At 41.4% G+C, this 14,433-nt stretch overlaps 1 protein-coding gene across 1 annotated transcript; it reads right to left on the bottom strand.

The window, feature by feature from the left end:
• Positions 1-8,125: 8,125 nt before the first annotated feature.
• On the bottom strand, positions 8,126-14,200 carry LOC142992667 (uncharacterized). Its single transcript, XM_076143176.1, has 7 exons — positions 14,108-14,200; positions 12,941-13,035; positions 11,325-11,551; positions 10,594-10,756; positions 9,690-9,852; positions 9,537-9,581; positions 8,126-9,448 (listed from the first exon to the last, which is right to left on the bottom strand). Exons 1-7 carry the CDS (start codon positions 14,157-14,159, stop codon positions 9,189-9,191), a joined length of 1,005 nt encoding a protein of 334 aa, XP_075999291.1. The 5' UTR covers positions 14,160-14,200; the 3' UTR covers positions 8,126-9,188.
• Positions 14,201-14,433: the final 233 nt, after the last annotated feature.

The raw sequence follows: 14,433 nt of genomic DNA, 5'->3' as shown, positions 1-14,433 counted from the left end.
CCGTGTGTGTGTGGGGGACTTGCAGTCACGTGTCTTTGACAAACAGCTGGTTGAGACAGTACTTGTGTTTGTTTGTTTTTGGTCGCCACGTGTGACTGAGAGGTGGCTGCATCTGACTGAGATTCTGTATGAGAGTGTGTCCATGTCTTTGACTACGGCAGCGAACGAATGAGCCGTGTGTCGTGAGAGGGTTGTCCGTGTGTTCTGGTCCAGCTGTGTACGTGTGTGAGATTGAGTGAGCCGGCGCGTAAATGAGTGTGCGTGTCTGAATATCTGAGTTGTGTGTGTATATGCGTTATAACACGTGTGTCTGAATATCTGAGCTGTGTGTGTAAATGCGTTATAACACGTGTGTCTGAATATCTGAGTTCTGTGTGTAACTGTCTTATAACACGGTTGTCTGAATATCTGAGCTGTGTGATTAACCTTATTACGTGTCTGTATCTGATCGTGCGTGTGTGTATGTGTAAGAATGCAAGCAGGAAGAACGAACTGTTTGTCTGAGAGGGAACTGTCTGTGGGTGTCTGAATATATTCAGGATATAGGTTTTATAAAAGTTCAGAGACTTTTCGGGAGTTTTTCAGCACCGGCATATCACGCAGTAATATACTCTGATACACTGTCGAAATCCCGGGGGATTAATTGTTGGTGAATCCCGAAAAATAACTATTACATTGGATTTCTGTTTTGTTTTGTTTTGTTTATTTGTTTATTTTGTTTTCATTTAGGAAGTGACTGAATAGTGCCATAGAATCCTCAACAATATTGCGAAAGTCAACAGCGCCCCAAATCCCAGAAGTGACGCAACGACGCCTCAGGCCTACAGCAGTACTGCAGCTACGAGAGTTCGCCGAATTTCAGAAAGCGATTCAACAGCGCTACCCTCAGCTCTTTTAGCAGTACTGCACCTACATCTTCTACTGACATTTATAATCGCACCCGCTGTAGTTGAAGAAAAGAAAAGAAAGTCCCTCTTAATTAATTAGTCAGTAAAATAGAGTAAATAAACAATTCAAATTGATTAATTAAATGATTAATAGAAACAATTCTTTTAATTTTGTATTTAGCTTTGTTGAATTTTTTTATATTATTTTTATTCTCTTTAAAAATTTTAATCGAATGTTTTAATTTTAGACTTTAATTTTTAATTTTCATTCACCACCAAAACAACGAACACGAAGAAAGACCATCAGCTAGGTCCTTTTTTCAATAGAACTGTTGGAATATAACAAATAATGTCAAACATATATAGGTAAATGCAGTAACTAAGATTAATTTAATTTAACCAAATGGCTGGCTCCAGTCTGTAGGTGGAGCAACAAAGCTTCTCTTTCCAGGAGTGCTTTATAACGCATATCTGTCAACAGGTGAAGATGGCACTGAATCACCTTATCAAAAGCAACAGCTACGCCCCACTAATCACCATATAGGCGAAATGTCCAGAGGATTCAGGGTTCTCTTCCTCCATCGCATGCAGGAGAAGGTTCCCAGCAGCTGTCCATCGTTACTACAATAAACTCATCTGAAGACTTCAGTTCATCTTTTCCTCCTGATTCACCACCAACTCAAAGAACGCGCAGAAGAACATTAGATTGATTCTTCAATAGAACCATAGATAGGAGCGCAGTCATGGGTGAAAAGGGACTAAAGGAAAGGGCTCAGTAGCAGTCTTGTGGCACGCCAGTGTTCTGGGTGATAGTGGAGGAGGAGAGGTTGTCTATCTTAACAGACTGGGGTCTGTTAGATAGAAAGTCCAGAGTCCAATTGCAGAGTGATGAGTTGATACCAAGCTGGCTGAGCTTAGAAATCAACTTGGAGGGGATCACAGTATTGAATCAAGCTGAGCTGAGCTGAGCTGAGCTGAGCTGAGCTGAGCTGTATCAATGTGTGTGTGTATACATACATTCAATTCATAGAAATAGACAGAAATAAAGACAGACAGATATTTTATGCTTTTATGCTCGTGTGTGTGTGGTCATGTATTGTATCCTCCATTCCATCGACCATTTCATTGCTTTTCTATTTAAACACTGGCAATAAAAAAAAACAAATTGCGCTCTTATTTACATCTGAACCTGTAGGATGTTTTAGAAGCCACACCTTGAGCTCAGTCACTAACAAAAACCATCAACTGAATCCCTTGACAGAGAAAACATCTCACTACATTCTGTTTTCTAAACATGTCATCAAGTAGTCAAGTAGACTAAGGGCTGACAAACACTAAATTTTCTTCGCGTAAGCAATAACACTGTGATTTGCGATGATGAATCCATCTGTGCCTCTGAGGTCACTTTGGCTTCATCACAAAGGCGCTAACCAATAGTACTGGAAACACTCTGGCCTGGCTGCTCCTGCAAAGCAACGTCATCGCAGTCGGAAAAACAGAGTTTGCACAATGGTCTGAGTTGTGGAGAGGAGTGGCAGATGCTCCTATGCATCCAGTCCACGGAGCTCAGTAACCAGTTGAGAGCTTGTTTGATGATTACAGAGATTGCGTTAAAAAGGGAGTAAGTGCAGCAAACTCCCAGGAGCATCAGTAAACAGTTGGCGACCTGATATGCCAGGTTGTCCTCATGATGCTCCCGCTGGCCACTCACAAAATCCCCAAAGCCCACCGTGCTGAAAGCTACAAAGCAGAAGTACAGGGCCTCAAAGTAGCTCCTGCCCTCCATGACTGAATACAGGGTGGCAGGCACACAAGCAACTGCCAGGACAGCACAGAGAAGGATGAGGGATACTTGGTACGCGGATGGTTTCTGCTCCAAAGGTCACATCTGTCATCTTATCTGTTTTCCAACAAGAGAAGGAAAACAGATCATTTTAAATTTATAAAACAACAACTACAAGTCAAAATTATTCCAATTTTTTTAATACACTGAATGACTTTGTAAAAACAAATCTTAAGTTATGTTTATGAATATATTTTTAAAATGTTTTATGTTATGTTATGTTTAAATGTTTTTCTGGTTTGAAGATATTTCTGAAAGCAAATCGTTTAATTCATCATGAACAATATATCACTGGGTTGAAGGACTTTGAGTTGCAGCTCATGTATGAAAAGTGATTCAATTAATTATTTTTATTTACTGATTCATTACCAACCTCCTCATTCATTTCACTTGTTGGTTCGGTTGTGTGGTTTTCAAACGCTAGTGCAGTGGTTCCCAAACTTTTTCAGCTGGGCCAGCTGATTGGTCTGACAGTGAGTTAAAGTTAGATTAATTTCATGTAACTAAACTCCCTCGCAAACTCTGACCAAACCCACATTTTCTACCGGATCAATGCAGCTGTAAGACTGACCTCTGCGTCAGTTATTTGTTTTTCATAGACGCTCTGCCAATAGCTGCAGCTGCTGTAATGGTTACACCCAAATATAGTTTTGATAATACAACATAAATTGTGATGTCATGACAGTGATTCTTTCCGCCACATACTGTGTCCTACAAAGACAGCAAAGACCTGTTATGACCTAAAATTAAGGTATAATTCTATATCATGACAAAAGTAAACTTCTTCCCCTTTTTTTTTTACTATTTGTTTTTATTGAAGCAAACATTTTACATGACATTGCGGATACAATGATAGGATTTTTGGAGATCATGTTTTATACAGAAAGAGGGGGAAAGGGAGAGAGAGACAAAGAAGGAACTTCCTCCCTCTTTGATTAATGCCTAATATAATTGATCTGTCTGATCTGCGCAATGATAATTTTCTGTAAAATGAATAAATGCAAATTTCATCCATAACTTCTCTACTAACTAAATCTACTTTTCAACCTAAAGAAGCCTGTCTCTCTATGAGGACGTTTTACAGGTTATGGACTAAACCATAATACTTACACAACATACTGTATTCCCTGTACTATGTGGTGATTATATATCTTTATCATTTATTATTTGTTCTTTATTTTTTGACATAGTGTCTAATGAATGCTGTGTGGTGTTTATATATTTTCCAGCTGTGCGTCTTGAGGCCATTGTTATATTTTGATAGAAGAAAAGCTTTTGTGCTTCAAGGTTTAAGAAAGAAGCTCTCAATAAATATGTCTCAGTGTTTGTGAAAAACTGTGTTCATACATGTCAGAGTATCCGGTTAGATCAGTGGTTCCCAAAATGTTTAGTCAAGGCCGAGTAGATAAGAAACCCACCAGAGAATCATCAATTTAGGAGAATAGAAGGCGCAGCTTCTGCAGATCCCATTATTAGTCACATTAGTTTTCTTACGATAAATGTCTGCAGATGTGTTGTTGCGTAGTGTGGATGTAACCTTTTGCAAACAATAAGCTATAAAAGGAAACTGATGTCCGCTGGGTGCAGATCCCTCCCCCAGTTTCCACAGTGATAGTGTGGGTGTTATGACAGAAAACCTTGCGGCTATGAATTGATTTCCAGAGATTAGGCTGGTTTGATTATTTACCTTCTTGTCCGTCCTCTAGAAGAAACAGTCGATCGATTGTTCTCTTTGGATTATTGGCAGGTTTAACTACAAGTGCACAAAGGCTGAACAAGCTTTAGACGTACGTATCCCTTTTTAATGACGCGCAGGCGGAAAGTGACAGAAACAAGTGTAATCAACATCATGATTTATTTGTATTTACATAGTCATTCATTTACATGTCTTCTGTCACGGCAGGAAATGAACCCGAACTTGGCCCACATCAGAGTAAACTCATTCTGTGAATAAACTGGGGTTTATTCACACGTCAGAGTTGTAATTGTGATTTGAAGCCTTGGCAATGTTCCGTATCAAACTGGGTCACTTGTTATTGCTTAATAAGAACAAAAACAGCTTCATCATTGACTCACCAATGGTGGAAACCACTGTTCCAACAAAGTAGAAGGCACCAGTGAAGTCCCAGAGGGCTCTGCCGTGCTCTGTCCGGATGCCTCCTGTCCTGGCCTGCTCATAGTGTTTCAACAGAGACTTGAGATTGTCACGGCTGACGTTGTGATTCCCACCAAACTCCCTCAGCGTTCGCTCCCAGAGCTCATGGGCCTGTAGCTCTGCAGGCCTCTCAAGCGTGGAGAACACAGCAGCACCAGCCATCATGTACAGGGCGATCAGCACGCCCAGGAGGTGGAAACAAGCGGTATCCCTGCCGAGGGACGGAGACGTGCAGCAGCCAAAGTAGTCTTTCCTCAATTTCTTTTGCAGATGGATTCCGGTCTATACAGAAATGATTCAATGTGCTGAAATAGCCACACAGCAACGAGACAAATAACATCTGCTCAGCTGATTGGGTCCATCAGGGGTCACAGGAAAGTTCCCGGTGGTGCTGCTCTCTTCCTGTGGTCATGCTGGAGATCGTCCACATAGCCACGTATTATTAAGTTACACTGGTTTACTGTGCTTACAGAAGTGCAGACCTCCAATATTGAACCTGGCTGGCTGAGTTGTGCCTTTGTTTCTCCAGGCGGCTTTAACAGCTTCTGCTTATCACCAGCTCAATAATCCATCTTTACTCTCTTTTTATGAACTGCAAACACACACACGAATGTACTCTGTGTTTGTTCCAGAGATACTGACCCTGCTTTATCTCCATTTTCATATATGTGAAACCTGGGCACAGAAACAATTGAAACTGTTCAGAAAACTAAACACAGGAGAGGAGAACAGGAGTTTGTGATGAGTAATGAGTGAGGATGACTAAAGGGACTGAATCAGTTGGATTATGTTCCATGACCGCGTACCTCTGACCACTACGGACATGACATCGACAATCGGACATTCTGATCATGAATTCACAAGGGTACCAAGTGGTCAAAGAGGTCAAACCACAGTGCCATAACCAACAGCCTTGACAGAAGCTCGTCCTCTTTGGCTTCATTTCTTTATTGGGTGTGTGGGAATGAATCCAGCTTTATTGGTACTCTGCTATTCTTCTTCTCCTGCTCCCTTGCCATCAGACTCAGCTTCATCAAGTAAATTCATCAATCGCATCATAGCTGTCTTTGTTTTCCACCCTGTTTTGGTAAGTGAGCACTGAATATCAAAATATGAGGCATCAACTTACAAAAACAACCAACAAGGGGTTGTGAGCAATGATGATACTGCCGGGAAAATAAGTGTTGAACACGTCATTTCTAAAGCTGCTATTGACTATTTTCACCAGATGTTGGTAACAACCCAAGTAATCCACATGTACAAAGAAACCAAAATAAACAAGTTCAGAAATTAAGTCATGTGTAATAATGTGAAATGACACAAGGAAAAAGTATTGAATGCGCTTACTGAAATGTATTTAATACTTCACCTGTGTTGGTAATGACAGCTTCAAGACGCCTCCTCCTGTATGGAGAAACTAGACGCATGGATTGCTCAGGTGTGAATTTGGCCCATTCTTCCACACGAACTGTCTTCAAATCTTGATCATCCTCTTCTATGAACTCCGATCTTTAATTCTGTCCATAGATTTTCATTTGGATTCAAGTCAAGTGATTGGCTGGGTCAATCAATTGAGAGTTTCCTTGTCTTGTCTTGTCTTGTCTTGTCACTGCTGAAAAACAGCCCCACACCATGATGTTCCTCAACTCCAAACCTCACTGTTGCTATGGCGTTTTTGGGGTGATGTGCAGTGCGAACATGTTGTGTGTAATGGCATCCAAAGAGTTGAGACTATATTTGCCCAGTATTTCACAGCCTTGTCCAAATGTTTGTGTTAGTTTCTTTGTATGTATGGATTACTTGGGTTGTTACTAACATCTGGTGAAAATTTCACTTCATTAGCACCTTTAGAAATATATTTACTGAGACAAATGGTGACTTGTTCATTACTTATTTTACCCGCAGTATGTCAAAATGTAAAAACAGCTACAACAACACTAAGATATGAGCTACTTCCTCATCCTTGCAAGCGGATACTCCTCCACATCCCGAAGTGTGCATGCACTGAGTGGGAGAGGGGATGTGTGGAGGAGTGGACACGGAAAACAAATGACAGAAGGAGCTTTAACATGAAAAACTTTGATGGATTGTTTTTCAGTGTGTGTGTGTATGTGTCTGTATCTTTGTATGTGCTTAGTAAATCCCTTGCTCAAACCTCCTGCCTCTTGGTGTTCTGCTTTTGGGTTCAGCTTAGACTCTAATCTCAAGTCTCCTACATGTTTGGATAAAGAGTTCTACCATTGTTTTCATATTTCATTTTCGGTCATTTACATTGACACTTATTATGTAGATGTGTGTGGTTCTCTTACAGGTCTGTAGGTCTTTGAATGGATCCCTATGGATCCATGTTGTTAGTTCTTCTACAGCACTAAGATAGAAGTTATGCGCACAAAAATTACAGCAAAACATGTGTTATGGATTCCCAAATAAGAACTGTATTATGCTAGAATGATGAGAATATCCCTGTCAAATCTATTTGTCCTCACTACACCCTGCATGTATAGCTCACAACATTCAGCTACTTCAGGTTATGGGGCGACATCGCAACAGCTGCCGTCTTATGAGGGAAGGCACCTGGAAGTTACTGTAGCATAGAGATCCATGACAACATACAGATTTAAGGGTCAAAGGTCTAAGGTAAACATGTTTGTATGTAACTAATACGTATAAGTGCATGTAGAGAAGCTTTTAAAGGCTGTAACATGTGTTCATGGATTATGTTCTGCATGTCCACATGGGTCCATTCGAAGGCCAAGTATACATCTCAGAAATGCTGAAACTTAAACCAATGACTGAGATCAGACTTAATTGTCCTGACAAAGGCTGACATTATCACTTGAGAGGTTGTTTATGTTAAGACTGAGATTGTGAAGGTTCTCAGTCATCCAGATCATAGTATCCAAGGTAAGTTGATTCTCAGGAAACTGGCCTTAGTAGTTAAGACTTCCATGTTCAACTCTTTTCTACCAAGTCTAGTTGCCAGAGAATCAACTTTCCTTGACCACCCGTTAGTTGTTTCCCTTAGTCAGGCGTGTCACCACCTGGCGTTCCACGTGTGGCCCAGGCTGTGTATCAATCACATCACTTCCATCTGAGGTGACATGAGAACAAATCCCTGTCATGCCCCATTAATGTTGTCATTTGTCCTTTATGTTTTCATGCATGCTTTACATCTCCTGTACCGCCGTCTGTTGTCACTTATGTCATATTACCACAAAAACACAGTCTTTAAGTTTCTGAGAGATATTTAATGAAAGTGTCCAGTCACAGGGTTAAGCATTGTAGAGACACTTGTGTGCTCTGTCTCACAAGTATCGTCCAGGCTTGAAGCTGTTCCCTAGACTAATTCAATTCAATTTTATTTTTATAGCACCAACTCACAACAAAGGTTATCTCAAGGCACTTTACATACAGAGCTTACTGTACATGGCATCAATGTTAGTAAACACAATATTATCCCACTAATTCCTAAATATGAAAATACATGTCTGTTATATTTTCTGATTATACAAAATATAAGCATTACTTTTCTAGCACCTTATCATATTCCAATCAAGTTCCAGTCTAAATCCAGTGATTGAAGTCAGCGATCCTCCAGGGTCCTAATGGCGTTTTCAAGCCAATTTAACCCAGATTCCTAAAATGTGAATGAACTTACATGAACATCCTCCACATGTGAAAATACAGCTTTGTGGCTGAATCACATATGTGCAAACAACTGCATTTAAGCTTCACATTAACAAAAAGGGAAACATTTTGATTCCCTAAACTCACAGCTTTTGATTTGGTGCTGACAACGTTCTCCACTTCACAGCGACATTTTGAAAAAGTGAATTTGAAAGTGAGATTATGAGAAGTCATCTTCGGTATTGAGTGTGTGCTGCATGTAACTTCAGAAAATTAAGCAGACACAACTTTAGAAGCACTTAGAAACGCTAATGGAAGAAAATTCCTGTCTACAAACTTGTGTAATCTTTTTTTAGCTCTGGAATACAACATTGAGGAGCTAGCTAGTGAGCGTCGCTATTTAGCTACTTGTGTTCCCTCAACAACAAAGGCCACAAGATTCAAACTGTCTCAAGAATCAAGATTCTTAATGGAATTCAGGTTTTTTTTGAGTTTCCTGACCTTCATATTCACCGTCACGCTCATCTCCATTTGGTGAAAATTATTAAAATTACTGATTGAATTACCCAAAAGACTTTGTAGATATTCAAGATGTACTGTAAGTGGAAATTCTAAAACTAATACAAGTATAATGGTAGTGCCTTCTACGTCAGCTTATATCGTAGAAGACTGTGACCTATGAAAGAAAACACTTGGCGATAATGAAATGGAGTGACTGCAGCACAGAGTGATAATTGGAATTAGTGAAGAATCGGTTGTGCTCGTCAAAGAAGTAGATCCTTCCAGGGGTGAGTTTGGGCGAGGTGCATCGATCAGGCATTCTCAGGCTGTAAGGTGAAGGGAGGGGCGTCACCGTGCCGTTCCTCCCATTGATCTTCAATACGCTGCTGAACACGATGCCGCTCGTAGACACGCTCTCCACCATCCCGATATATACTAAACAAGAACATGTACAAGCACCAACTGTAAATACAGAATATGTGCAAAAACCCTGAAAGGCAAAAAATTAAAAAAGTGTGCTTACTTCCATAGCAGAGTTTCAGGTTGTTAACAGACAGGAACGTGGATCCTGAAAAGGAAAATAAGATCAACAGCATTTTACTCAAACACGCAGAAAATATCATCAATCAAGTACCACAATATGTCAGATAATCCACAGAAGATCAACACTGCTTACCTGTGACATTGCCGTTGTGGTGTGGTGTTGTGTTGCTCACAGGCCTCAGCCTCCCGGCACAGCACCACCACAGAGATGTGTTATAGTAGTTGTGACCGCAGCATTGGTGGCCGGTCTTGTCGGGGTAAAGCAGCTCCTCGCCCTCGCTAGAGCAGCACACATTCTGTTTCGAAAAAGCGCAAACGAAAGGGGTGAAGGCCGTCTGTGCTTCTAGCCAGAAAATGACTTATGAGGAAATGGGATAAAGTTCCTTCAGTGCCTGTGAAAGAGCCTGGGACCCTAAACACATTAAGGGGCTACATGTGATCCGATTCAGTAAGTTAAATACTAAGCTAATACTAAAACTAAATATTTGTTGATACATTTAATTAGTAAATATTTTAATTGAAGAAGACATTTGACATGACCATGAGGATGCATTCGGGAAACACTTAGGAGATTGTTTTTATACATACAGGGGGGAAGAGAAAAAAAAAGTATAACCCTTGAGTTTGAGACATGACATCAGTGCTGTTATAGGTGCGTTTCAGGGTGTTTGGATAACACCAATTGCTGAACTGAAGCATGAGTTTCTAGTTTTGTTATTGCATGAGCAAGTAAGTTGTCAATACGTGTTGTCAAGTAAGTTGTCAATACGTGTATGAGCAATTCCCTCCAGGCCTAAAAGGTGAAAAGGTAACAGGTAAAGTTGTGCAGCAAGAAAGCTAAATTTTCAATTTGTAAATACGACTTTGCTGGCTGTTCAATTGACATTTTCAAGTTGTAAATGTGGTATTTCCCAATTTCCCATAGCTCTCAAAAAGCAGCAATAGTCACCACAAAATCCACAGTCTACAGCAATCGTACAATGCGTCTCTGACCTTTAAGTTTGTTAGAAACCACAACTACCAAACCAGACACCTACCGATGCGTTTGTCGCGAGAATGGATCCACAGCAGTGCGCCTCAGCTGCGTGCTGGCCCAGTGCGCTCAGATCATGAAGAGTGTCTTTACAGCACTTCATCTGTGTGTCCTTGATGTTGTAGGCCCGAACACCACAGCAGTAACTGTTCTCAGTTAACGACCATCTGGGAAGACCAGAAAATCATGAAATCCTTCATTTAATTTCACCCACAATTTTGTCTCTGTTTATAAACAGAGGAAGATCAGAGTTGGTTTCCTCTTCAGACACACTAAATCAATCGGCTGGGATGAAATGGTAACCTGGAAAATTACCAAGAAAGGACATACAGAAAGTGGATTGACGCAAGTGAACAGAAGAGCGTCAACATCCTGCACACAAGTCACCAGACATAATGAGAGCCAGCAAAACCAGACAGTGCTAATAAGAGAAAGTAAGAAAAGAATGGAAAACCCCAAACACACACACACAATCACACACACAATCACACACACACACAGTGCCAAGCTGAGCATATATTTGCTGTAGTCTAGTCTCATTGGCACGTCTGAGTGCCAAATTCCCACCAAACATTCTCAGACACACTCCTCCCTGAAACTGGAAAAGATGATATCAGAGCAGATTCAACCACATAGCAGACAGTCCAAGACCATTACAAATGTTCTGCCACATCATGCAGTTCAAACACACAAACTGTCACGTACACACACATGCACACACATGCACACACAAACCTGTTCCCACGGCAGCAAATCTCAGTCTGAGGGTTATAGTGTCCTGTCCCGCAGCAGTGGAACCCGGGCGAGAAGTGCATTTGGGAGCTGCACTTGGTCCAGACAGCCGGGTTGTAAGGAATGCCTCTGTCTGGGCACACCTCTCCATCCTCCCGGCCGTTGTACAAGGTGCCGCCGCAGCACAGGACTCCTCGCTGTGCCAAACCGTATGCCAACTTTCCGCAGCACTGCCACAACCAGGCCAGGTCGAAATCCAGTCAAGACAGCAGCCAAACATTAGACAAGGTCACACTTACACATGGAGACGCATCTATGGATGCACAGACTCTCTCACTGTCCAGAAGAGGAGCTGGGAGGAGCTTCGGGCTCCACCAATAAACTTTATGAACGCACTGCGAGGACATTTTAAAGCTACCGCTCTCGCCTTCACACACTGACAACGCCACATTACATTAACATTCTTCTTGTTCAAATATCGTTGTTTCTTTCTCCAGCCAGCATTTTATTACTTTTTTAATTAATTTTTTAATTTATTATTGTTTCTGTAAGTTTGTCTCAGCTCTGATTTATTTGTCTGATTCAAGTCTCACAGCAGCGTTCACATGGATTCCTGTTATTTAAGACAACCACCACCTGGTGTTCCACGTGTGGCCCAGGCTGTGTATCAATCACATCACTTCCATCTGAGGTGACATGAGAACAAAAAGACAGCGAAGCATTAAGGAAGAGCAAACAAACTTCTGGCATAATATCAATAACCCAGACTTCCTCCTCAGACAATTTCGACAATTCTAATGCTTGGCTTTGACGTCAAAGTGGAAATTACAGCTCATCTGTTCTCAGGCTCTGACGTACCCTTAAACAATAGAAAGAAATGGTGAGAATTGGAGAAGCCAGCGAGCCCAGGGATTGAAAAATGTAACATTCCACACCCCTAGACAAATATGAAAACCAAATAGAACTGTGACACTCCCAAATCCCTGTCATGCCCCATTAATGTAATGTAATGTAAGTTTGTCTCAGCTCTGATTTATTTGTCTGATTCAAGTCTCACAGCAGTGTTCACATGGTTTTCTGTTATTTAAGACAACCACAGCAAAGAGGAAGAATTGTCTGCTAGTGCTTTCAAACTACTTTGGCGCCCACCAACCAAACTTTTCCACAGTCCGAACCAATCAAAAAGGTAGAACGCAGTGGATTATGGGTATTGTAAAGAGAATATGTACAGTCGTCTAACTGCTTGGATGAACCGTGTGTGAACTTGGGAAGAGGAGGAAATTAAAGTGTCATGGGGAGCGAAGGAAGAATAGAATGAACAAGAGAGGATTTAGAGAACCGCAAATGAAAGTCAAAAAGCTTCGACAAAGTGACGCAACGAAAAGGACAAATTCCAAACATTATGACATCTGCAGATATTTACACACGCAGTGAGCTTAAGAAACCATTTGACCTAACAACAATGGACCGAAATGAAGAACAGAAGAAAAGCCGGAACAGTAAATGATCGACTTCTTTGACCTCACGACCTCCGGGCAAACCCCTTTTCTTCTCAACGCAAAGAACTGAGAGCGTGCCAACATGTCATAGTTTTTGTCACAAAGTCAGCGGTAGCTTACTCGATCTGTCCATGGATCTCTCCAAGACACGCTGCCGTCACAGCAGATGTGGGTCACCGGGTCATATGGCTCAGGGGGAGAAGGATAATATCCACCTAAACAAGGGAGGAGAACGTGTACCTGTGTTCAGCATGTGTGTGAGTGTATCTGCTTGGAGAGGGTCCGTCACTTATCCTCCTCTATATCAGACGCAGATGACATGATCTTCTCACCATCAGTATCACGCTTACATCTAAACAGAATGTGTTTGGCTGCTCGAGTGGAGTGGTCGTGGAGAAAGAGAGAGAGAGACTGACTGTACTAAGGGCTAGTAATAAGAGGTTATGGGTTGGAGTGGGGCAGTTCTGTTCTGTGTGGAGTTTGTAAGGAGCTTGCTCTGAGATCCACTCTTGTTTCCACCCATAGAATCACAAATTAAGCAATGATGTGGTTGATGACTAAATTAAAAGTAATCATGTCTGTGCACATGTCCGGACGCATTTGGAGACAGGAATTATTATCAATAGACCCTACAGTATCTTTGGCATTCAGTTCTACTGCCAGAAAGGGAGTAACCAACAGGCGGGTGCTTGAAAATTCCTCTGGAGAGAAGTACTGTGAAGTATTAATCATTTAAACATAGAACCTTTGACTTTTAACAAGACTTCTTCTTCTGTAAGAAGGGAATGGAATGGACATCCAAACTGTTGCACACACAAGACAGAAGTCGGCCTGGTGGCTGTAAACCTCTGTTGACGTCTGAATGAAAGACGCCATTATTTTGTTGTGTTCCTGTCTTAATGTTATTGTGCTTGGGTCTGTTGTCTGTTGTCCAGTTACTCATAAGTGTTCACACAGTGACTGTAAAGGGCTCTCAGGGCTAAACTTTACCATAAAAGGCCAAGGATTATGCTCGCTCTGTTTTCCCCCTTGGCTTGCTCTTCTTTTTCTCCCTGGCTCTTCCTTTTCTCCCTGACCCTTTACTTCTTTTGCTCTTTCTTTGTCTTTCTTCTTACCTTCTCTTTTCTGTCTTTTTTGACCACCATTACCTGCTTTGATTTACGTTATTTCATCATTTGTATCACTTTGGGTTTACATTCTCTCAGCTGTTGCAACTGTACCTGTGACTGTAATGTGAACTTTCAGCTTTGTGTGCGTGTGTGTGTTTTCGAGAGCATGCAGCCTTACCCGAGGCGGAATGCAGATGTGTGTGGTTTTGTTGACAGCAGCTTTGTGTCATTGGGTTGTAGCACGTTGAGCCGCAACGTCTTGATCTAGGCTCAGTGCTGTGAACATAATAGGACAGGCAAATGTAGCAGCTGACATTATCGGAATTCTTGGGAAAGGTCATCTCATAGTCATAGTCATATGACTGAGATTATGTTTGTGTCAGTTGACTATGCAACTTACCAGATGGGTTCAGTTCCTGGTTTCTACAACAGACAGAGAAAATGTAAAATTGAATAGTAAAGAACCCCACTACTTCAATTATTCTAACACACCACAGTAGCTCA

Source organism: Genypterus blacodes, unplaced genomic scaffold (assembly GCF_046128005.1).
Source record: "Genypterus blacodes isolate CSIRO-AG114 ecotype Tasmania unplaced genomic scaffold, CSIRO-AGI_Gbla_v1 ptg000003l_1, whole genome shotgun sequence".
Taxonomy (NCBI): Eukaryota; Metazoa; Chordata; class Actinopteri; order Ophidiiformes; family Ophidiidae; genus Genypterus; species Genypterus blacodes.
Note: the sequence above shows the minus strand (reverse complement) of the source record. Positions and strands in the feature narration are given on the sequence as shown.